At 41.8% G+C, this 26,390-nt stretch overlaps 1 protein-coding gene across 2 annotated transcripts in view; it reads left to right on the top strand.

Annotated features, from left to right (window-relative positions):
* LOC114658825 (uncharacterized) overlaps positions 1 to 26,390 on the top strand; it is a 148,679-nt gene that overhangs the window by 36,514 nt on the left and 85,775 nt on the right. For both annotated transcript variants that reach the window (XM_051932700.1, XM_051932701.1), the window contains exons 11-14: positions 1,574 to 1,789; positions 1,874 to 2,096; positions 8,039 to 8,149; positions 12,714 to 12,874. In XM_051932700.1, coding sequence (XP_051788660.1) covers positions 1,574 to 1,789; positions 1,874 to 2,096; positions 8,039 to 8,149; positions 12,714 to 12,874 — 711 coding nt within the window. The remainder of the gene's footprint in view (positions 1 to 1,573; positions 1,790 to 1,873; positions 2,097 to 8,038; positions 8,150 to 12,713; positions 12,875 to 26,390) is intronic.

The raw sequence follows: 26,390 nt of genomic DNA, 5'->3' as shown, positions 1-26,390 counted from the left end.
GCCAACCCACCGCAGGACACACACAAACACACACCAAGCACACACTAGGGCCAATTTAGAATCACCAATCCACCTAACCTGCATGTCTTTGGACTGTGGGAGGAAACCGGAGCGCCCGGAGGAAACCCACGCAGACACGGGGAGAACATGCAAACTCCACGCAGGGTGGACCCGGGAAGCAAACCCGGGTCTCCTAACTGCGAGGCAGCAGCGCTACCACTGCGCCACCATGCCGCCCTCTGTGGTACAAGTTAACTTTATTTTTAAGAAGGCCCTAACATTTTGATATTCTGGCTGTGACCTCTCTTCAGTATTTTTTGACTTTGACTTTGTTTTCCCCTCCTTTTGATCCTATTGGTCAGTTTCATTTTGATTCTCTGGTATTTGGACCTCCGCTAGCCTTGTGACTAACATTTTCTTACATTTTTTATCATCTACTGTTCTTTTTCTACACTCACCATTATCAGATAGCATCACAAAAACAAAGAAAGTACAGATCTTAACTTAAATGAATGTTTTAATATTAAGACAAATGAATAAGCAAACACCAAATTTGTAGCTGTGTATACAAAAACCCAAAATAACACAAAAATATACAGTTACTTAAAAAATATTCAGACCCCTTTACTTTCTGCAAATTTTATTGTGTCAGTCAGTCATTTTCCCACCTGCTATATCCTAACACAGAGTCACTGGGGTCAGCTGGAGCCAATCCCAGCCAGCACAGGGTGCAAGACAGGAAAACAATCCCACCACAGGGCACACACACCAAGCACAATTTAGGATCGCCAATGCATCTAACCTGCATGTCTTTGGACTGTGGAAGGAAACCAACACAGACACGAGGAGAACATGCAAATTCCATGCAGGGAGGACCCAGGAAATGAACCCGGGTCTCTTAACTGCGAGGCAGCAGCGCTACCCACTGCGCCACCGTGCCGCCCTCATGTTAACATATTAATGGAAACAGAAGTTAAATTTATCACATCAAATTTCAGAGTCTCAGAACATCCTCTTTCCAGTATGTGTACTGTATGTGAATGTCAGCCTCTTCTACTTGTTTCACTTCACTTTAACTTCCATATAAAGAGGGGAGTGTGTGTGTGCGCACATGGGCCTGGCATCAATCGGGGGAGGGGTTGCTTTTGCTGTAGGCTGCGCCCTTTCATATTCAGTTCATCTCAGTTCAGGCAAGTTCGTCTCGGGACATTTCAGTTCATTTCAGTTCACTAAGTGCACGGCCTGGCAGTCAAGCGCAAAGCAGTTTAGGTCATCTCGGTTCACAGCTGTGCAATTCAGGTCAAATGAGTTCATTGAGTTGTGTCCCTGAAGCTCAGACTGCAGAATGAAATCTGTATCTGGCAGACACTTTAGAGAGGAGGAGACTCAAGTGCTGCAGCCATTGACGTGCATGTCTTTTTGTTTTTACTTTACTTACCAGGATGATCCAAGTTCACCAAGTCACCTATCCCACCTTGGCACTTTGCCTCGGTGACATAATGTTTTTCTTCTGGAGCAATTTTTATCTTAATCCTTTTTCACAAACATTTTTTTTCTTTCTCTCTCTTTTCAGTGCAGGATTTGTGGTGTTCTATGATTTTCTGACAGGCCTGGAGAGCACCCTGCGCCTAGTAAGACTAGTTGTTGGGCTGCACAGCAATGGGCATGAGATGAGTAGGCCTGCCCCTCTGCCAACGGTGCACTGTGAGATGGGCGCCTCCCTGCAGTTCCTAACAGAAGGGAGTCCAGGAAGTATGGCATTATTGTCTGTCAAGCAGCCCATCCCCAGGTCATTTTTAATACATTCTTTATAAAAGAGCAGGCTTCAAAAAGCTTCATGGTCTATAATCTGAGTTTTGCTCATCTCCTACAGAGTACATCCATCTCCCCTTATCTCCCTGGTAGTAGAACTGCAGGCAGCTGGAGGATTTGACACTTATGGACAGGAGATTCAACGCTTAGTCTCTCGTGGATGGACCAAGTTCAATATCTTTGATCAGCACAACCAAGTAATTAGTGGGTTCTGGAAGGTGCCTTTTCGCATCTTGCCAATGAGACCATCTCTGTCTACTGGACAGCTGAATGCAGTGCCACAGGTAAGAAACAGCAAGAAATCTGCAAGCATAAAACTGTATAAGTCATTTTTTAATTTTATGTTTAGTTATTTTATCACAGGCAGATTGATGATAGAATTGGTAGAACTGCTTCAATGGGCTGTATTTGAATCCTGAGCTCAATCACTGTGTATACCCAGTTAGATAGATAGATAGATAGATAGATAGATAGATAGATAGATAGATAGATAGATAGATAGATAGATAGATAGATAGATAGATAGATAGATAGATAGATAGATAGATAGATAGATAGATAGATAGATATATGAAAGGCACTATATAATAGATAGATAGATAGATAGATAGATAGATAGATAGATAGATAGATAGATAGATAGATAGATAGATAGATAGATAGATAGATAGATAGATAGATAGATAGATACTTTATTAATCCCAAGGGGAAATTCCCATACTCCAGCAGCAGCATACTGATAAAAACAATATTAAATTAAAGATTGATAAAAATGCAGGTATAACAGACAATAACTTTGTATAATGTTAACGTTTGCCCCCCGGGTGGAATTGAAGAGTCGCATAGTGTGGGGGAGGAACGATCTCCTCAGTCTGTCAGTGGAGCAGGACTGTGACAGCAGTCTGTCGTTGAAGCTACTCCTCTGTCTGGAGATGATCCTGTTCAGTGGATGCAATGGATTCTCCATGATTGATAGGAGTCTGCTCAGCGCCCGTCGCTCTGCCACAGATGTCAAACTGTCCAGCTCTGTATCTACAATAGAGCTTGCCTTCCTCACCAGTTTGTCCAGGCGTGAGGCATCCCTCTTCTTTATGCTGCCTCCCCAGCACACCACCGCGTAGAAGAGGGCGCTCGCCACAACCGTCTGATAGAACATCTGCAGCATCTTATTGCAGATGTTGAAAGACGCCAGCCTTCTAAGGAAGTGTAGTCGGCTCTGTCCTCTCTTGCACAGAGCATCAGTATTGGCAGTCCAGTCCAATTTATCATCCAGCTGCACTCCCAGGTATTTATAGGTCTGCACCATCTGCACACAGTCACCTCTGATGATCACGGGGTCCATGAGGGACCTGGTCCTCCTAAAATACACCACCAACTCCTTGGTTTTGCTGGTGTTCAGTTGTAGGTGGTTTGAGTCGCACCATTTAACAAAGTCCTTGATTAGGTTCCTATACTCCTCCTCCTGCCCACTCCTGATGCAGCCCACGATAGCAGTGTCGTCAGTGAACTTTTGCATGTGGCAGGACTCCGATTTATATTGGAAGTCTGATGTATATAGGCTGAACAGGACCGGAGAAAGTACAGTCCCCTGCGGCGCTCCTGTGCTGCTGACCACAATGTCAGACCTGCAGTTCCCGAGATATACATACTGAGGTCTGTCTGTAAGATAGTCCACGATCCATGCCACCAGGTATGAATCTATTCCCATCTCTGTCAGCTTGTCCCTAAGGAGCAGAGGTTGGATGGTGTTGAAGTTTGCACAATCCACTCCCCTGTGTTTACATTGGCTTTTCTCCAAGTATTCCAGTTTTTCCTTCTACATTATAAATACAGTATGTGGTCAAAAGCTTCTGGATTCCTGACTATCATACTGATATGCCTTTGTTGGACATAACATTCCAAAACCATGGGCATTAATATGATATGGAGTTACTGTTGCCAACATAACAGCCTTCATCCTTCTTTTAACAGGACCTTAGAGGTTGCACATTCTGCCAAAAGAGCACTTGTGAGGTCAGATACTGATGCTGAATGAAAAGACTTGGCTGGCAATCGATGTTTCAATTCATCCCAAAGGTGTTCATTAGGGTTGAAGTTAGGACCTTGTGCATGCCACTCGAGTTCCTTCATGGACCTAGCTTTGTGCATAGGGGCACAGTCATGTTTCATCATAAGAGGTCCTTCCTCAAACTCCTCCTACAAAGACTAAAATGTCTTTATATGCTGTTCACTGGAACCAAAGGGTCTACCACAGTATCATAAAAACAGCCTCAGACCAGACCAAACTTTGCAGAAGGCACTATGCACTCCAGAAGGTAGTGTTCTCCTGGCATTGGCTAAATCCAGATTGATTCTTCAGCCTGCCAGACAGTGATGCGTGATTCATCACGCCACATAACACGTTTTCAAAGCTACAGAATCCATTGGCAGCATGATTTAAACACCCCTTTGGCCAATGTTTTGCAGCATGCCTAGTGATCTACGGCTTGTTTGCAGCTCCTCGATCATGGAAGGCCATTCCATGAGGCTCCTGGATACAGTTCTTGTGCTGATGTTGCTTTGAGAGGCGGTTGTGAACTCTGTTGTGACTAATGCCACAGAGGAGAGGTTGTTTGTTCCATGCTTTAGCACTCGCCGGCCCCACTCTGTGATTTTGTGTGGTCTACCACTTTGTGGCTAAGCTGTTATTGCTCCCTGATGCTTCCACTTCACAATAATGGCACTTACAGTTGATGGGGGCAGAATTAGCGGAGAAGAAATTTAATATATTGACTTCTGGCAAAGGCGGCATCCTTTGACAGTTCAGCTTTTAACATTGAGCTCTTCAATACAACCAAGGGCCTGCTCTAGGCATAAGCTGAATAGACACCAGACTGGGGCACAGGGGAGACATCAAAACGACTGCGTGAGCATTAACCCCCCCCCCCCCCCCCAACCCCCAACCCACCTTGTATTTCAGAAATGTATGCTGATCCCTCCACCCTCATTTTTTATTACACATTTGATCACGTGATCACCAATCTCCAAAGAGGAAGCTCATCAGTTTCATATGCAATTGTGAGGGCAGTGATCTCCTTCATCGATTTCAGCTACAGTCTAACAATACTGATCTAAAGGGGGGCTCTCTTTGGATTATCTTTTTTTGGGCTCTTGCAACCAACACTGCCTAGGAGTGGAATGTACCCATGAGCTGGCCCTGAGGGCGACCCGGAGTGTGTCAATAAAGATTGCATAGCTGTGTGCAGATTACATGCACCTGTTGTTAATGAAACATCTAAACTCAGTAATTTGGTGGGATGTCCACATACATTTGGCCATGTAGTGTATGTGTATTAGATTAATTGGAGACCGTGTGTCATTTGGTCTAAATGTGGGTGCTAAGCACTCCATTCTGGGCTGGTTGCTGTTTTGTGTCTAATGAGGCTGGGATAGGCTCCATTTGCTCAATAATGATTTATTATTCCACGTTTGTGCTACTTGCTCCTTAGAGACAGAGCTTTTTTGTTGTGAGTTAATTATAAAAGTTATTGTGTGCCTCTAGCATTTAAGGGAATGACCCAAGATATGCTAAATCACCTTTTAACATTTCAGAAATTTTCCACAAACTGGACTAACTACTTTGGATTATTTTCTTTTTGTATGGCACTTCTCATCATCTTAGATATGGTGATTCAATTCCATTCAGTGCCTCACAGGGTGACCCTGACTAAGTCTCTTCACTATAAGACTACAAAAATATAGAAACAATTACAGTGGAACCTCGGTTTGCGAGTAACTTGGTTTACGAGTGTTTTGCAAGACGAGCAAAAATTTTTACTAAATTTTCACATGATAAACGAGCGATGTCTTGCAGTACGAGTAGTTTGTCTGCTGAGCGTCATGTGATCACAACTGAGCTGATGGTTCTTCTCTCTCTCTCACTGCGGGATTGTGGGCAATCGTCTCCTATTCTCCGTCTGAGTCTGCGTGCCTCACTCATATAGTCAACATCCGTACGAGCGTATAGTGTTTACTACAGCATTAGCATTGTGACTGTGTGTGTGTGTGTATGTGTGCTCGTGCGCGTGTATGTGTGCTGTGACGTGCGAATCCCTGTCTTGCACCCTAAAACACGAAGCTGAGTCTCAGTACTTTAGCAACACAAGCTTTATTCAGCTTGAAACAGCAACAGCGCGGTTATTTATACACAGACACAGAAGTCAGGCAGGGCCCTGCGCATTTATAATGTTCCTTGTATCACCCATTGACGGCAGGTGCTTATAGCATGTCCGCGATCTTTTCGGATTCAGTTTTACGGCGAACTACTACAGCACTGGGAGACTGCGATTGCTTTGGGACGCTCTTCCGCGTGTCGTCCTGTTGGGTGCAATCCCACAAGAGTTTAGAAACTCACTCACACCAGCCATGATTCTTTTCAAAGGTAAAGTGCAAGTTAATTTGTTTTATGTATTTTTACTTTATATTTTGTATTATTCATTTTTATATGAATAGTTTTGGGTTGTGGAACAAATCATCTGAGTTTCCATTATTTCTTATGGGGAAATTCCATCCATCCATCCATCCATTTTCCAACCCGCTGAATCCGAACACAGGGTCACGGGGGTCTGCTGGAGCCAATCCCAGCCAACACAGGGCACAAGGCAGGAACCAATCCCGGGCAGGGTGCCAACCCACCGCAGGACACACACAAACACACCCACACACCAAGCACACACCAGGGCCAAGTTAGAATCGCCAATCCACCTAACCCGCATGTCTTTGGACTGTGGGAGGAAACCGGAGCCCCCGGAGGAAACCCATGCAGACACGGGGAGAACATGCAAACTCCACACAGGGAGGACCCGGGAAGTGAACCCAGGTCCCCAGGTCTCCCAACTGCGAGGCAGCAGCGCTACCTTATGGGGAAATTCACTTTGATATACGAGTGCTTTGGACTACGAGCACGTTTCCGGAACGAATTATGCTGGCAAACCGAGGTTCCACTGTATATGATAACTTCACAGCACTTTGGGATTGTCTTGTCAATGAAAATTGATATAAAAACTTACAGGCTCATTCCCAACTGATTTAGTCACTTCATAATGTTCTAAAACTGTGGAAACATAATGTAGAAGCGCTTACAAATCCAGACCTAATGGATCCACTCTTTTCATTGCTCTTTTGGATTACTCACTATCCTTAGGAAGACAGCTTGCTTAACCACATTAGAATGGACATCATGTGAGTTTGTCAGGCTTGTCCTCTTTTATAGGCTTCCATGCAGGTGGTACTGAAGCTGGTCATTTGAATGTGGAATGGCGACTCATACTGCTGCTGACAAGGCACAGCTGTCATTTCCAGGCTGATGCACCTTGTCAGTGCTGTTACATGGCCCCCCTGTTTTAGGGGCCAAATCAAGTTTATTGTCATGCATTCATATACTGGATGGCTGATACTCCAGTGGAGTAGAGGATTCCTTATGCAGCATTAGACACCACCATACTGAAACGTGTCATGCTTGAGTATTTCCAATAATTCACCTCTCCTCTTCAAATTGTACATTTTGTTTCCCAGATGAACACCTTGGTGTACCCTGACAGAGTCCTCTAAGTATTTAGAGAGCGCTTTGCACACATTTAATGGAGGTGGTCAAATGGGTCTTTTATTTTTGCAGTTAAAGATTCTTGTCACTGGCATAGAGGATGCCCTAGCAATCCCACAAGATGGGAAGCATCCAGACCCAAAGGGCCCCCTTATCAGATCTACACATCTCCAGCCACTAAAATACATATACATTTTTGAAAACAAATAAATATTTTGTGCATTTTCAGGCTAAAGGAGATGCGGAGAAACTGCAGTGTTGTGTCCTGAAACATTATGAATGAGTCAGTGCCTATTACTGAGTTTGGAAGAAAACATTCAGAATGCAGAGAGCTCTTTACTGGCAGAACTGAAAGATGGCGGTCTGCAGGCGCTTCACAGTCTGGAGTGGGTGCAGGCTGAATGGGGTTAGATGTTTGAGTGTCCGCAGATGGAGAAACAAATTGGTCAGACACAGTGTGGTCTCCAGAAAAAACATTTATTTCAATAGTTTCTGACTTCAGAGGAAATGCCATTTTTTATAGTTAGGGGCCCAACTTCTGCTATTTCAGGGGTGCCCACAGATGATTTCACTATACCAGTGATTCAAATTGCTATTCCTTAAATATCAGGCTACTGTGAGTATGCCCCTTTATGTCTCCCACAGGTGGGCCATGCTGAACTGTACCTACGCATTGTTAATGCCAGAGACGCTGACATGCAGACACTGGCAAGTGTGGATCCTGGCAATGCATCAGCATACAAATACCCCCCAATGGTATGTGTCCTCTCCTCATATACTGTAACAGACAATATATTATGGCAAGCCAAATTAACATTTAGAGATATCTCAAATTGAATTACAGATATCTAAAAATGCATCTATTTTAAGATATCTAAAAAGCATTTTATGATATCTCAAATAGATTTCAAGATATCTTGAAATGATATGCTGTACATTTTGAGATATCTGAAATGCTTTTCAAAATAATCTTAAATGTAATTCGAGATATCTCGAAATAAGTTCATGTGCATTTTAAGATATCTCAAATACATTTCAAGATATCTTAAAATAGCTCCCAGTGCATTTCAAGATATCTCAAATACATTTTGACCTGAAAATGTATTCAAGATATCTTAAAATGCACAGGAAGTTATGCTGAGATATCTGAAAATGCATTTCTGATATCAAGTCAAGTCAAGTTGGGGAGCATGCACTGGTACAGTGTGTTTCCGTACCCACTACACGACAAAACAACTCGGAATGCCGGTTGGCAACCCCCCAGGCAGACACGTAATCCAGTCCCACACTCCGGAAATGACCTTCTATCTGCCGCAGCCAGGTATTACGTGGGCTACCCCTTGGCCTGCTCCAGCCACATGGGTCACCCAACAATGAGAATCTTATGAGCCAGATCACCCTCGGGGAAATGCGTCACATGGCCGTAGTGCCGTAACTGACGCTCCCTCACAATGCAGGTAATGTGCCTCATTTGGGACTCCATGAGCAACACAAAGTCAAACCAACGGTACCCAAGGATTTTCCGGAGAGACACAGTACCAAAGGAGTCCAGTCTTCATCTCAGGTCACTGGATAGCGTCCATGTGTCACAACCATATAGCAAGACAGGAAGCACCAGGACTCTAAAGACTTGGAACTTTTGCATAGATATCAGCAGCGCCACACACCCCTTTCCAGCGACCTCATGACCCCCCCATGCTCTCCCAATCTGTTTACTGACTTCATAGGAAGAGTCACCAGAGACATGAATGTCACTGCCAAGATAAGTAAACCTCTTGACAAGGTCGACACTCTTTCCGCAAACAGACACACTTCTGATGTCTGTGCCCAAGAGATCATTGAAGGCCTGGCTCTTGGTTTTTATCAGCCCAGACACTCAGACTCCTCACTCAGTCTCTTGAGCGCCCCTGTCAGAGCCTCCATTGATTCCGCGAACATCACAGCATCGTCAGCAAAGTCAAGATCTGTGAATCTTTCTTCACCAACAGATGCTCCACAGCCGCTGGACCCCACGACCTTGCCCAACACCCAGTCCATACAGGCATTGAACAGAGTAGGAGCAGAACACACCCCTGATGGACCCCAGAATCAACTGGGGAAAACACAAAGGTTCTGCCTCCACTGGAGGCATTTCAGATATCTCAAAATGAATTTGAGATATCTTAAAATGAGTGGGAAGTTATATTAGGATATCTCGACATATAACTAAGATATCTTAAATATCATTTTAGATAACTTAAAATTCACTGTTGTTTGAGGTATCTAAAATACATTTTTAGATATGTAAAAGTCATTTCATGATATCTTAAAATGGGTCTCTGCTCCATTTCAGATATCTTACAGTATATTTCTGGATATTTCAAGTTGTATTTCAAGATATCTAAAATACATTTTAAGACATCTTTAAAAAGACAATTATTTCAAGATATCTCAAAAGCATTTTCAGTTATCTACAATACAATTTAAGATAACTGAAATATATTTCCAGATATCCCTAAACAGCTTCTTGTCCACTTTCAAATATCCCAAATACATTTTCAGATATCTCAAAATCACTTCCCGCTCATTTAAAGATATCTCAAATACATTTTAAGATATCTTATAATAAACAGGAAGTCCCATTGAAAGAATAGGCATTTTTACAGGAAATAATTTTGAGATACCTTAAAATGCATGATAGTTCAATTTAAACTATCTGAAAATTAATTTGAAGATATCTTGAAATGCAGGCACAGTTATTTTGAGATATTTGAAAATGTATTTGAGATATCTCAAAATGTATTGCAGATATCTTAAAATATAAAGGAAATTATTTTAAGATATCTCAAAGAGAGTTTCAGATATCTTAAAAAGTAAATTACATTTTAAGATATCTGAAATTCATTTTGAGATATCTCTAAATTTCGGCTTGCCATACAATACAGGTGCTGGTCATAAAATTAGAATATCATGACAAAGTTGATTTATTTCAGTAATTCCATTCAAAAAGTGAAACTTGTATATTAGATTTATTCATTACACACAGACTGATGTATTTCAAATGTTTATTTCTTTTAATGTTGATGATTATAATTGACAAGTAATGAAAGTCCCAAATTCAGTATCTCGGAAAATTAGAATATCAATTAAGACCAAGGCAAAAAAAAGGATTTTTAGAAATGTTGGCCAACTGAAAGGTATGAACATGAAAAGTATGAGCACGTACAGCACTCAGTATTAAGTTGGGGCTCCTTTGGCCTGGATTACTGCAGCAATGCGGCGTGGCATGGAGTCGATCAGTCTGTGGCACTGCTCAGGTGTTATGAGAGCCCATGTTGCTCTGATAGTGGCCTTCAGCTCTTCTGAATTGTTGGGTCTGGCGTATTGCATCTTCCTCTTCACAATACCCCATAGATTTTCTATGGGGTTAAGGTCAGGTGAGTTTGCTGGCCAATTAAGAACAGGGATATCATGGTCCTTAAACCAGGTACTGGTAGCTTTGGCAGGTCCTGTTGGAAAATGAAATCTGCATCTCCATAAAGTTCGTCAGCAGCAGGAAGCATGAAGTGCTCTAAAACTTCCTGGTAGACAGCTGCGTTGACCTTGGACCTCAGAAAACACAATGGACCAACACCAGCAGATGACATAACACCCCAAACCATCACTGACTGTGGAAACATTACACTGGACCTCACGCAACGTGGATTCTGTGCCTCTCCTCTCTTCCTCCAGACTCTGGGACCTTGATTTTTAAAGGAAAAAAAAAATTATTTTCATCAGAGAACATAACTTTGGACCACTCAGCAGCAGTCCAGTCCTTTTTGTCTTTAGCCCAGGCGAGACGCTTCTGACGCTGTCTCTTGTTCAAGAGTGGCTTGACACAAGGAATGCGACAGCTGAAACCCATGTCTTGCATACGTCTGTGTGTGGTGGTTCTTGAAGCACTGACTCCAGCTGCAGTCCACTCTTTGTGAATCTCCCCCACATTTTTGAATGGGTTTTATTTCACAATCCTCTCCAGGGTGCAGTTATCCCTATTGCTTGTCCACTTTTTTCTACCACATCTTGTCCTTCCCTTCGCCTCTCTATTAATGTGCTTGGACACAGAGCTCTGTGAACAGCCAGCCTCTTTAGCAATGACCTTTTGTGTCTTGCCCTCCTTGTGCAAGGTGTCAATGGTCGTCTTTTGGACAACTGTCAAGTCAGCAGTCTCCCCCATGATTGTGTAGCCTACAGAACTGAACTGAGAGACCATTTAAAGGCTTTTGCAGGTGTTTGGAGTTAATTAGCTGATTAGAGTGTGGCACCAGGTGTCTTCAATATTGAACCTTTTCACAATATTCTAATTTTCGAGATACTGAATTTGGGACTTTCATTAGTTGTCAGTTATAATCATCAACATTAAAAGAAATAAACATTTGAAATACATCAGTCTGTGTGTAATGAATGAATCTAATATACAAGTTTCACTTTTTGAATGGAATTACTGAAATAAATCAACTTTGTCATGATATTCTAATTTTATGATCAGCACCTGTATATTGTACCTTATCTATGGGAGGGTTCCATCCTTAGGCAAATTTTTATATTTGTTACTATCAAAAAATGATCAGATACACAAAATGGGCTTTGGCCCATGCTTATGATATAAGATAAACCTAGCTTTAATGCAGGTGTACTCAATCACGGTCCTGGACGTCCGCAGTGGCTGCAGGTTTTTGCTCCAACCCAATTACTTAATAAGAAGCACTTACTGCTCAAGTAACACTTCTGCTTCACTTTAGTTGTCTCGCTCGTTAAGATTTTGAACCCTTATTGCTTATTTTAGTCTTAAACAGCTGTAGTCTTGGTTTTTAATTGCTCCTTATTAGCAGTAACATGCAAATGACAAAAGAGACCAGCATTTCTCCATTTAGCTTGTTACCATTTACACCTCTGTATTTATCGTGCACTAATTGGTTTAATTAAATATTTGGAAGGAAAGTGAAGAGAAAAAAGTGAAGGACTAAGAACCACTCATCCATTTTAGCGTTCAGATCATTCGGATGATATCCTTAGAAAGAGGGAGAAAATCCAGGATATGAGAAGGACCTGACATAGCAGAGTAAAAGCACTAACGAGCCATGAAATTAAATTATTGGCAAGAATTGCTTTCTGATTAAGCAACCGGGTTAGAACAAAAACCTGCAGCCACTGCGGACCTCCAGGACCGTGATTGAGTACCCCTGCTTTAATGCATACTCTGTTAGACTCTGCCTCACTAAATCATCAGCCGTGTGGCCTTACGTTTACCAGGAGCCTAATGAATGCCAGAACTAACTACCTGTTTCCCCTTTCACAGGTGACTGTTCACGCTCCAGCTGTCAGAGCCGAGAACCCATCTGTTCACCACTCCTCTCTTCATGCCCAGAGCAATCATTACCTTTCCTTCCATCCCCACTCTGATTACAGTGACCCTCCCCCTGTGGAGAGTGGCGCAGTGCATTTTAGAACCAACCAGAGGTGAGAATGAGAGACGGCCCGCTGCTCCTAACCATCACCCCGTCCCAGCTTTTTCCTTTGGAAGGGCTGCCATATGACTCCATGAATAATATAAACTTTTTGATCCTGTCTTGCTGCTGACTGTACTTCACTTTGTAGAAATGAACACACTTAAGTCATCCGTCTCAATGCCCATCACCTGTCAGGCATTGCACTGTCCAAGTGCATTTGCTCTGAATGTCAGAGAGAGTGTGCCATGTAATCTGAACTACACAACTTCTATATCAGATGCTCCTTGTGTGACGCACATCTATTCAGTTTATCTGCCTTTGATTAAAGTGTTGTCATATGTGAACAATTATACAAAAACTGTATTTCTAAAGCACGTCAGTATAAAAAGGTACTTTACACAATAGGACACCCGAAAATTCCCAGAATCAGTCAATAGGACAGGAGTAGAATGTAGTTATCAGCTATGGTGGTAGATCTCGCTTGCCTACACTCTTCCAAGTAGCTCTTTGTTAAGTTGATCAAGGTGGGCATTTCAGACATCTATTCTACAACCGTGTTCATAACTTTGGTATTTTTCTAAAGCCGAAAAATAATGTCACCTGTGTGGAAAAATACATTTATGGATTGATTATTAATTTGTAAAATGAAACTGCTATGTGCTCTTTTCCCTGCTTTGCCATTCATTGTGAATCTCACTCTGTAGGTGATGTAAAATAACAACACAGAATGTAATGGGCTTGTGAAAGAAATAAATTGAAAATATATTAAAGAAGGAAGTTTTGTCCTCAACTAGGACCTCTTTGAGTCAGAAATCAGACAGGAGGAAGCTTGTTCATGTGTTTTTAATTTCTCTTCATGAACATGAAGAGGGAGCACCTTGACACAGAAGTCTATTAAGGGAATATTCGCAGAGCAAGGGCAAGAGACATAACAATTTACATAACAGTGCTGAATGAATGCTTACATATCACCTGACACTTACTCTGATTGGTTCATTACCTCACATACCATCTGACATTTACTCTGATTGGTTCATTAGCTTACATACCCAAATAAACATACCTAAATAAAAGTCTCATTTCACTGCGTTCTTGTCCTTCTCAATATCTCTTAAGTTCAGCTCTTACAGTGTTTTGGAATTTCTGTGTACGTGACAACTGTCAGGTCTTACATGGTACATGACATCAGCCAATTTCTTTAACCACCACCTAGAACCCTTTGTCTCTTTACTTAACCATTTCAGCAGTATCTTCATGATTATTGGAAAGGAAGTTGAGAAGGCAGACTTGCAATTTGCTGGAGTCGCTGTGGTGTGTTGGTTAGAACACAGGAACTAATCCAACCATTTCAGGAACATTTCCTTAATGTTGAAATGCCAGAAGTACACATGAAGTAGAACAACTGTACAGGTAGGTTTAGGTAGGGGTGTGTGTGGTTGTAACAAGGCAAACAACAAAAATAGAACATTTAGTACATATATAAATGCTACTTCACTATGCAATATTCAAATGTCCAATTGGTGGCACCATAGCTGCACACTATCAGCGTAAGGTATTTGCAGTTAAAACTTCAATGTGGTAACGTAACAGGTTTACATCCATATTAATACACAACATCTCTTAAAGATTTAATGTAATATCCCAAAAATGTACAGGCTGAATCTATATTAAACAGAGTACATCCTCTAAATGCCAATAGGGACTCTGCTCTGTTGGGCCCTTGAGCAAGGCCCTTAACCTGCAATTGCTGAGCTCTTTGAGTAGTGAGAAAAGCACTATATAAATGCAAAGAATTATTATTATATTATTTTACTGAATGGTATTAATGGGATTAATGGTAATATTAATAAACACTAAGTAACGTAAAATAATAGCCTACTAATTCAGTTGGGCTCCATGGGGGAGGTGCCCCGGTTGCTTAATTTTTGGAATTTAAATTATTAGACTGACCTACCCCAACCACAAATACTAACCTTAAAGTTAGTGTGGGTGGAGCATAGTTGCCTATAGGTCCCTAATGTTAATGTCTACTTTGGGTGCCTAATGTTATAAACGAAAATCCCATTTGCGTCACAATAATAGAAAAGGGTACTAGCCGTTCTTGCCGTCCGTTTAGCATGCAAGTACCCAGTTTTCTCTCTGCCATTTAACACTTGACTTCTAAACATGTACATAAGAACTTACATTTGGTCAACAAACGCACAAACTTAAACTTTCTCTTGCAGCTCCAGTATTTCCGGCGTTCACGTGGTACATCTCACAAACTCACATGCTCACTGCACACTCCACAGTTTTCACGTGACGATGTTTCACCACCTTAAAGGCACACAAGCCTTTTTTACAATGATATTTGTAAGACAAATGCTATATATTTCTTTTAATGTACACTACATATGAAAACATTTCATGTGCAAAAAACTACATTACCCGTTAATAACTATATTACCCCGAAATTCTTTCGCAGACGAAAAGTTTGGAAAAACATACTGTAATAATGATATGAGAACACATCTGTCTGTTATTACAAGCCATGGCAGAAGATAACTCTTGAAAAAATAGAATTGCAGAGGCAAAAGTAGGATAATAAGCTCAAGGCCGTGGGCTTGTCAGGTTGTCATAAAACCTCCTATGACAGCATCTGTAAGAAGATAAGAGGAAAGGGAATGCACTCTAAACTCAAGAGAAACAGTTCAAAGAATCTATGATTCAATAAATATTTCTAGTATTCTTTCATTTTCTCAGTGATGCATCATAAAAACGAAAGGCATATTTTCTTAAATCAAAAACCTTTACTGGGTCAAAGTGGATGTATTCGGCAAGTTTTAGGGCTTTTTCATTCACCTATGGGCCTGTGTTTCCGTTAGTCCCATTGTAAGCTTCACAAATAGATAACATATTTTTAAAATTTGTTTAAAAGGCTTCACTTTAGAGCACAATTTTATGTGGCAAATTAATATATACCATGGTGTTAAATATAATTAATATACAGGTGCTGGTCATAAAATTCAAAGAGAGTTTCAGATATCTTAAAAAGTAAATTACATTTTAAGATATGTGAAATTCATTTTGAGATATCTCTAAATGTTAATTCGGCTTGCCATACAATACAGGTGCTGGTCATAAAATTAGAATATCATGACAAAGTTGATTTATTTCAGTAATTCCATTCAAAAAGTGAAACTTGTATATTAGATTCATTCATTACACACAGACTGATGTATTTCAAATGTTTATTTCTTTTAATGTTGATGATTATAACTGACAACTAATGAAAGTCCCAAACTCAGTATCTCGGAAAATTAGAATATCAATTAATTGCTCTGATAGTGACCTTCAGCTCTTCTGAATTGTTGGGTCTGGCATATTGCATCTTCCTCTTCACAATACCCCATAGATTTTCTATGGGGTTAAGGTCAGGCAAGTTTGCTGGCCAATCAAGAACAGGGATACCACGGTCCTTAAACCAGGTACTGGTAGCTTTGGCACTGTGTGCAGGTGCCAGGTCCTGTTGGAAAATGAAATCTGCATCTCCATAAAGTTCGTCAGCAGCAAGAAGCATGAAGTGCTCTAAAACTTCCTGGTAGACGGCTGCGTTGACCTTGGACCTCAGAAAACACAATGGACCAACACCAGCAGATGACATGGCACCCCAAACCATCACTGACTGTGGAAACTTTACACTGGACCTCACGCAACGTGGATTCTGTGCCTCTCCTCTATTTCTCCAGACTCTGGGACCTTGATTTCCAAAGGAAATGCAAAATTTACTTTCATCAGAGAACGTAACTTTGGACCACTCAGCAGCAGTCCAAAGGCGAGACACTTCTGACGCTGTCTCTTGTTCAAGAGTGGCTTGACACAAGGAATGCGACAGCTGAAGCCCATGTCTTGCATACGTCTGTGCGTGGTGGTTCTAGAAGTACTGACTCCAGCTGCAGTCCACTCTTTGTGAATCTCCCCCACATTTTTGAATGGGTTTTGTTTCACAATCCTCTCCAGGGTGCGGTTATCCCTATTGCTTGTCCACTTTTTTCTACCACATCTTGTCCTTCCCTTCACCTCTCTATTAATGTGCTTGGACACAGAGCTCTGTGAACAGCCAGCCTCTTTAGCAATGACCTTTTGTGTCTTGACCTCCTTGTGCAAGGTGTCAATGGTCGTCTTTTGGACAACTGTCAAGTCAGCAGTCTTCCCCATGATTGTGTAGCCTACAGAACTCGACTGAGAGACCATTTAAAGGCTTTTGCAGGTGTTTTGAGTTAATTAGCTGATTAGAGTGTGGCACCAGGTGTCTTCAATATTGAACCTTTTCACAATATTCTAATTTTCCGAGATACTGAATTTGGGACTTTCATTAGTTGTCAGTTATAATCATCAAAATTAAAAGAAATAAACATTTGATTAAACATCAGTCTGTGTGTAATGAATGAATCTAATATACAAGTTTCACTTTTTGAATGGAATTACTGAAATAAATCAACTTTGTCATGATATTCTAATTTTATGACCAGCACCTGTATATCATGGTGAAAAAATTACTTTCACTTGAATCTGAACTACACAACTTCTATATCAGATGCTCCCTGTGTGACGCACATCTATTTAGTTTATCTGCCTTTGATTAAACTATTGTCATATGTGAATAATTATACAAAAACTGTACTTCTAAAGCATGTCAGTATAAAAAGGTACTTTACACAATAGGACACCCAAAAATTCCCAGAATCAGTCAATAGGACAGGAGTAGAATGTAGTTATCAGCTATACCGGTAGATCTCGCTTGCCTTTTTTATTAGTCTTCCTAGTAGCTCTGTGTTAAGTTGATCAAGGTGTGTATTTCACACATTGTAAGCTTCACAAATAGATAACATATTTTTAAAATTTATTAAAAAAGCTTCACTTTAGAGCACAATTTTATGTGGCAAATTAATATATACCATCATGGTGAAAAAATTACTTTCACTTGAAAATATACCAAACTTATCCTTTATGGATTCATATGGCAGCCCCTCTCCTTAAGGAGTTTCGGGCTTTTCTTTCTTTTTTTTTTTTTTTACCATATCGGTTAGTATAGTGTTCTGTGTTTCGGTTTTTATTTGAATTAATCGTATGTTCTTTACGTGCATTGCTTTTTCATCCTGTTGGAAAATGAGAATGCTAAAGATTATGATTTTCTGCACAATGTTTACTTGTCTTACCTATGACAGGATTATCAGATTAAGTAGCTCTTGTGCCTTTTAAATCCCATCCAGGTGTTTAAATAGTAAGAACTCTGATTTAAGTGTCTTTAGCAAATCGCCAGTGATGTTGCGGTGTTGTTTGGAGGAAATACAGTAGCAGGTCCCTCAGGTCAGATTTTAAACACGGGGACTCTTTATATGAAAGCAATAATTGAATTTGCAAAAAAAAAGGATTATTTTATCACTTTAACAAGTGGTTAGATATGTTTCAAAAAGCTTGGCAAACAGGATTAAAAATAATTGGGATTACTGTGCACCATGCAGCCTTGACCCCAGTTAGTTAGAGGTGGGTGACCTCCTCTCTCTATGGTGCATTGCTTTTAAAAAAAAAAAATTAACTTTTTATATAAGCTTGGAAATGCAGAATGGGCATCATTGAAGGGTGTACAGGGGTGTCACAGTGCTGCCATGGAGTGGTGTCACCTTTGTGCTCAGCGATGCCAGGATAAGCTACATCTACATGCAGATTTGCATTGGAATATATACAGTATGTTTCCAAAATGGACAGATGGAATGAGTTTTTATTATAAAACTTCAACTTATCTATTGGTGGCTCTGTAATATAATGCTTAGGACTGCTGCCTCAGACACCTAGGAACATAGTTTGATACTCAGCCTGGTCACCGGATTTTGCAGATTTTTCACTTTGTTCCAAGGAGTCTCTGCCTGCAGACTTGCAATGCCGATGCCTTTGTGTCTGCTCCGGCTGTAGGACACTTGTGGAGTCGTTCATAGGCCTGTGGTTGGATGTGGTGCAGGGTCTTGGCACAGGGCTATCTGATTAACAAGAATGTATTAAAATTTAGAACATCATGTCATTTCATAGAAAACATTAATTGGCTTAACTAATGTACTCCTTATACCTGTATATATCTTAAAACTCTAGTAGAGTTAACATTCCTTACTCCTAACTCTCGTGTATTGGTAGATAATAATACAGTTAATAATAATAAATTAGGGCGGCACGGTGGCACAGTGGTAGCGCTGCTCCCTCGCAGTTAAGATACCTGGGTTCGCTTCCCGGGTCCTCCCTACATGGAGTTTGCATGTTCTCCCCGTGTCTGCTGTGTGGGTTTCCTCCGGGTGCTCCGATTTCCTCCCACAGTCCAAAGACATGCAGGATAGGTGCATTGGCGATCCTAAATTGTCCCTAGTGTGTGCGTGGTGTGTGTGTGTGTGCCCTGTGGTGGATTGGCGCCCTGCCCGGGGTTTGTTTGCTGTCTTGCGTCCTGTGTTGTCTGGGATTGGCTCCAGCAGACCCCCGTGACCTTGTGTTAGGATATAGTGAGTTGGATAATGGATGGATGGAATAATAAATTACCTAACCTATTTCAACAAGTAAAAAATAAAAATGGTGTACAGTAGTTTTCCCAGAGGAGGCACAAATTTTTCTCCCTTTTCCTGTTTCATATTGTCAGTAAGTTTTGATGTGCTAAGCAGGTATGGTTGCGACAAATTTCAACTTCACCTCTGGTACAATAACACATCGATAATGTGGCTGCACACACCATTTCAACATCTCATCTTTCAGTGAGGACACTTATGCCATTTTCATGGCTTGTTGATGACAGTATATTTAATGTAATATAACCACTGGGGGGCATTGAAGCACCCAGAACCTCAGACACAACCTCACAGACACCATTTCTGGTGTAAGTCAAAGATGTATTTTCGCCAAATACAGTACCTCATGTAAAGGTTTCAAAAGCGGTAAAAGCCAACACAATTCTTTTCCTTCTTTTTTCCTCTCTCCTTTCAGTCTTCTAGGTGAGCTTTGTACTCTTCCAATCGACTCCAACTTGCCCAGACAAGGTTGAGCAGCTTCTTTTATCTTGGACCCAAGAGTATTTCTGATGCTAAGGCATAAGCTGATGGAATTACTTCTGTGTCAAATGGAAGTCTAATAAAGTAGGAATGAGGAATTTCTGCAGCACCCCCTGGCAGCCCCCACAGAACCCTACAAGGCTGTTCTATGGGAATACAATACCCAGTGTCTCTTGAGGGTATCCATACTAGTAACATTGCCCAAGGAAGCTGCCTCCTAGTGTGTTGGGGGAGCACATAGTCCTTCCAGGTTGTCTCCCCCTCTCCTTCCACCACACTGGCCTCCTGGCCAGGTCCTGTTCCTGAGTCAAACCCAGCCAGGATGCCAGTGTACCCACTGCCACACTGACATCTTTTGTTTGTCTCCTGATTAATATAGAATTATCTTCTCTCAGTTTTCCGTGCCTTTGCAGTGCTGGCCTCCTGTCCAGGCAAGGAAACTTGCTGCATCCCTGCCTGGAGGCCCACTCATACATGTCATACATGTCTATTTGATGTATAGTGAGATGGTGCGATCAGGAAAATATTAGCCAGCAAGAGGTTTGAGAGCCTCGATGTAATGATTAAGAATATGCTTGTTGTAGAGGTTCAGGAATTTGGACTTAGTATTTACTCTATTAAGATCAGTGGTGGGGTCTGCAGTAGGAGTAACAGATGTATTCAATGTGGAGGTGGGATTACATCAGGGATCGGCTCTGAGCCCTTTCTTATTGTTAATGGTGATGGACAGGTTGACAGACGAGATTAGACAGGAGTCCCCGTGGACTATGATGTTTGCTGATGACACTGTGATCTGTAGCGATAGCAGGGAGCAGGTCGAGGAGACCCTGGAGAGGTGGAGGTATGCTCTAGAGAGTTGAGGAATGAAGGTCAGTAGGACCACCATGACAGAATACATGTGTGTAAATGAGAGGGAGGTCAGAGGAATGGTGAGGATGCAGGGAGTAGAGTTGGTGAAGGTGGATGAGTTTAAATACTTGGGATCAACAGTACAGATTAATGGGGATTGTGGAAGAGAAGTGAAAAAGAGAGTGCAGACAGGGTGGAGAAGAGTGTCAGGAGTGATTTGTGACAGACGGGTATCAGCAAGAGTGAAAGGGAAGGTCTACAGGACGGTAGTGAGACCAGCTATGTTATATGGGCTGGAGACGGTGGCACTGACCAGAAACCAGGAGATGGTTGGGAGATAAAGTTAGAGAGGTGAGTTTGCGTTGGTTTGGACATGTGCAGAGGAGAGATGCTGGGTATATTGGGAGAAGGATGCTAAGGATAGAGCTGCCAGGCAAGAGGAAAAGAGGAAGGTCTAAGAGGAGGTTAATGGATGTGGTGAGAGAGGACATGCAGGTGATGGGTGTAACAGAACAAGATGCAGAGGACAGAAAGATATGGAAGAAGATGATCCGCTGTGACAACCCCTAACGGGAGCAGCCGAAAGAAGAAGAAGATTTAGTCCATTAAGATTTATCCAACCATCCATTATCCAACCTGCTATATCCTATCTACAGGGTCACGGGGGTTTGCTGGAGCCAATCCCATTACGATTTACTTTATACATAATCTTTCAGGGGACCTACCTTTGACAAAGCATTGAGTGACATGTCTTTTAAGGATGCTTGTTCAAAACAGAAATAAAAATTAAAAACAATGGCCTTATTGTGTAAAGTCTAGCTTCTTAACTGCTACCGGCCTTTTTCTGGCCTTGTGGGAAACTCTCTTAATTCTTTCTCTACGTATATCATAGCGATATGTGAATATACATATAAGAAATGGATTGGAATGGAGTTAAAATTTCAACTTTGACTTTAAAATTCTGCAGTGGGTTGGTACCCTGCCCGGGATTGGTTCCCTGCCTTGTGCCCTGTGTTGGCTGGGATTGGCTCCAGCAGACCCCCGTGACCCTGTGTTCGGATTCAGCGTGTTTGGAAAATGGATGGATGGATGGACTTTAAAATTAATTTACCTGTCATCCCGGAATACAACTTGACCAAGTTACCAAGCCATGTTTGTGTCTCTGTGTGTGAAAATGTCAGTCAGTCAGTCATTTTCCAACCCGCTATATCCTAACTACAGGGTCACAGGGGTCTGTTGGAGCCAATCCCAGCCAACATGGCAGGAACCAATCCCAGGCAGGGTGCCAACCCACCGCAGGACACACACAAACACACCAAGGCCAATTTAGAATCGCCAATCCACCTAACCTGCATATCTTTGGACTGTGGGAGGAAACCGGAGCGCCCGGAGGAAACCCACGCAGACACGGGGAGAACATGCAAACTCCACGCAGGGAGGACCCGGGAAGCGAACCCAGGTCTCCTAACTGCGAGGCAGCAGCGCTACCCACTGTGCCACCATGCCGCCCGTGTGAAAATGTGATTCTCAAATCATTCCATCTGAATGAAACATGTCAGAGCTGTTACCACTGTGAAATGGTAAAGGCCTGTTGATTTTGAGCACTACTGCTATAGTCGATTTTGCAATATATTCAGCATGTATATGGAAGAGGTGTGATGGGGTCAAAATTTCAAAATCACACCTTCTGCAATGAAGGTCAAATGCTGCAATCATGAGATTTTTTTTATCTTTTATAAATTATATTTGATTAGTGTACTTTTAAAGAAAAAATTAGAGATTATGCCAATGTGTTTTTGTAAGGTTTGAAAGCTGAATTCTGCTCTCCTCCTTCTCACCTCTTGAGTTGGTTGCGGTGCCCAGTCACATATGCCCTTCATTTTTGCTGGCACCTACTCACCTTCTAAATGGCCTGCCACTCACCGCCACTCCTCGCCTCACAGTTTTGGGAGCTCCAGCTGCTTGCTTTCCCCTGCTTCTCAATGTGACAATGCTTACGTACTGTGCATTGACGTCTCTACCACCCTCTGCAGAAAAATCAAAATAGCACAGTCTTGCTTGGATGGAATCCATCAGCTGGTGCACTTATGAGTGTTTGTCTCTCTGATGGCTGCAAAAAGCTTAACTGTGAATTTCCAAGCTGCCTGATAACAAGTCATTCCACCATGGGAGTTGCGGCTCTTCAAGTTGGTGCAGAACACCTCAGAATGAATGATGGACAGCTAATGCCGAACTGTGACCCTTCTAACGCTATAATGGAGTAGGGTGCTCTAGCATAGATTGCTGGATGAAAGCACTGGCAGATCCTGGCACTAGAGGTTTATCTAACTGTGGGAATATAACAGGAAAAGCAATGTCCTTGAAATATAGTGGCACCAGTCAATGAATGGACACGTCTGTCTCTTATGAAGAGCTGGTGAGTTGTCATTGACTTCATTTCTGTTATAAGTTGATTTTGTTCTTTTGGGTCTCAGCTTACGAGAACTGGCACTACCTGTTGTAGGAGGACAGTGACAGGCTCCTTTATGTAGCACTTCTGTTGCATGTGGATATTGTCCAGCACTCTGAAACTCCCCTTTTTGGTTGCTTTTGTTGGGTTCAAGTGTGTGTAACATTTATAGACCAATGTCTGTACATCCTTTGCCATTCAGTTAACATGATATTTAACATGAACTATGCTAACATTTTTGAAATGTAAGTCTAAATACCAATGGCTACCTAATCACCTTTGTCTCTTAACGAGTATCAATTAAGTCCAGTCCATTCAGTAGAAGTCATTCTTCATCAGTTTGTTAACTCTTGACTCCTTGATTGTGCTTTCATGTGCCAGAACTTAAACATGTGGACAGACAATTTTCTGAAAACTGACAGCCAACAGAATCTACATTAATCCAGAGTGAGCCTGTGTGGCTGAGTTAGTTTGTTTTATTGTGAACATTCTCAAAACTATTTTTTCTTATACTGAAATTCTTCTGTTTTATATATTGTGAATTTTGTTTAATGTGAATGTAATCATTGTATCTGTTGTATATACAGTAAGCCCTCGCCACTTCGCGGTTCACTTTTCGCGGATTCACGACTTCGCGGATTTTATATGTAAGCATATCTAAATATATAACGCAGATTTTTCGCTTCTTCGCGGGTTTCTGCGGACAATTAGTCTTTTTACTTCTGGTATTTGCTTCCTCAGTTGGTTTGCCCAGTTGATTTCATACAAGAGATGCTATTGGCGGATGGCTGAGAAGCTACCCAATCAGAGCATGCAGTTAAGTTCCTGTGTGCTGCTGATTGGCTCAGCGACGTAGCACTGCATTAACCAGGAAGTCTCATCTCATCTCACTCATTCAACATTAACGTGCTCTTTATACTGCATTCAGGGGATCATCACCTTCATCGTCATCATTTTTACTGCGCAGCATATTCATCATGTCATATATAGCTACGTGTACTTCGCTATACAGTAAGTGTAAACTTATCTACCGATTTCATATTGCTTAGCAGTTGTCCCTGTTTTTAATAGAGTAAATGGTGGGTTGTAAACAATACAGGGAGGGTTTAAAAACGTCCAAATACACGTTAAATAATTAAATAAATATGGTGTCCCTACTTCGCGGAAATTCAGTTATCGCGGTCGGCCTTGGAGCCTATCTCCCGCGATAAGTGAGGGATTACTGTAGTTCCTATTTGTCTGTTGTAGCGGGGGGGGCTTTAATTAATGTAACACCCATAGGACGCACATGTGACGTACAGCAGACTCCTGGCAAAAGCTGGGTGACGCTTTTGCAGGTAAGGCGCTTCTCAATGCTCTCCGTCTCTTGTATAAGCTGACAAGTTTTAAATGAGTGTTTTCTGTCTCAAACTGAATGGAAACATCACGCCATGTGGTTGTTGATATGTTTTGAGGTTCTGTTGTCACTTTTGGTCGGCAGAAATGCATTTTAAAAGTGTTTGGTTTAGCGGAGATCCAACCTCATTGGTATTTTGTTTGGCTTGCTACAGGAGACAGAGAGCATTGAGAAGCGCCTTACCTGCAAAAGCGTCATCCAGCTTTTGCCAGGAGTCTGCTGTACGTCACATGTGCATCCTATGGGTGTTACATTAATTAAAGCCCCCCCCCCCCGCTACAACAGACAAATAGGAACTATATACAACAGATACAATGATTACATTCACATTAAACAAAATTCACAATATATATAAAACAGAAGAATTTCAGTATAAAAAAAAATAGTTTTGAGAATGTTCACAATAAAACAAACTAACTCAGCCACACCTGCATAAAAATTAGTTATAATTTAGTACAGAAACACACATTATCTGATTGAGCTGAGTTGATACAGTCTACCTCCCTGTCTGTCTGTGCTTTCTGGAAAACTTTACACATTCTTACCTCATTCCATTCTGCTAACCTGCACTAAGAATGGTGTCAGAAAGCAGGGCCTCCATTTGTAGCAGCTTAGATTATTATACCAAAAACAATATGGCCAAAAATATATAGTTCTCCAAAAAAATTAAGGGAACAATTAATCATCACAGTCTAAAACCAAGTCAGTTGAGCTTCAGAGCCTAATGTCCTCTAGTGGAACCTCTGCTCACAACCCATCATTGTGCAGCTCGATTGACATTCACCACAGAATACACAATTGGCACCTCTGCCATTCTGCTCACTGATGAGAGCAGGTTCACAGTTTGGTCAGAAACATGCACACCAGTAGCCAGCTGGAGGTCATTTTGTTGGGTGCTGGCAGTGCTCCTCCTCACACAAAGGAGCAGATACGAGTCCTGCTGCCGGGTTCATACCCTTCTTCAGCCATGTCCAGCTCTCCTCATGTAACCACCTGTCCCCTGCTCTTGGGACCTTCTTGCGACTGCACGTATGGAAGTGCCATCCTGGATGAGCTGGACTGCCTGTGCAACTGAAATCGCCTGCAGGTACTGCCTCATGCTACCAGTAGTGACAAGGACACTAGCAGAATGCAAAACCTAGAGAGGAATCAGTCAGGAAGGATAAAGAGAGAGCTGTCTGTGGCCACCACTTGTAAAACCATTTCTTGTTTGGGGTTGTCTTGCTGTTGCTTCTCCAGTGCACCTCTTGTCACAAAGCAGATGAAGTTGATTTACAATTGCTTCTGCTTCATAACTGGACAGACTGATAGCCTTTCAGCTTAACTGATTTGGTGTTACACTGGGATGATTAAATGATCCCTTATTTTTTTTTTTGGAGCAGTGTATATATTTGGCCGTACTGTTTTTGCTACCTGTAATAATCTAAGCTGCTACAACTCAGAAGCCATTAAGAAGGCAAACAGAATGTTAGGTTATATACAGTAGCACGATATGTGGAGGACAAGTCCAAGGAGGTCCTGCTCAGGCTTTATAATGCACTGGTGAGGCCTCATTTGGAGTTCTCTGTGCAGTTTTGGTCATAGCAGGACATAGCAGCACTGAAAAAAGGTCCAGAGAAGAGCGACAAGGCTGATTCAGGGGCTATTGGGGATGAGTTAAAAGAGCTGAGCCTTGACAGTTTAAGCAAAAGAAGATTAAGAGGTGACATGATTGAAGTGTTTAAAATTATGAAGGGAATTAGTCCAGTGGATCAAGACGGTGACTTTA

This window comes from Erpetoichthys calabaricus, chromosome 10 (genome assembly GCF_900747795.2).
Source record: "Erpetoichthys calabaricus chromosome 10, fErpCal1.3, whole genome shotgun sequence".
Classification (NCBI taxonomy): Eukaryota; Metazoa; Chordata; class Cladistia; order Polypteriformes; family Polypteridae; genus Erpetoichthys; species Erpetoichthys calabaricus.
The sequence above is the reverse complement of the archived record's forward strand: the minus strand, read 5'-3'. Positions and strand labels throughout refer to the sequence as shown.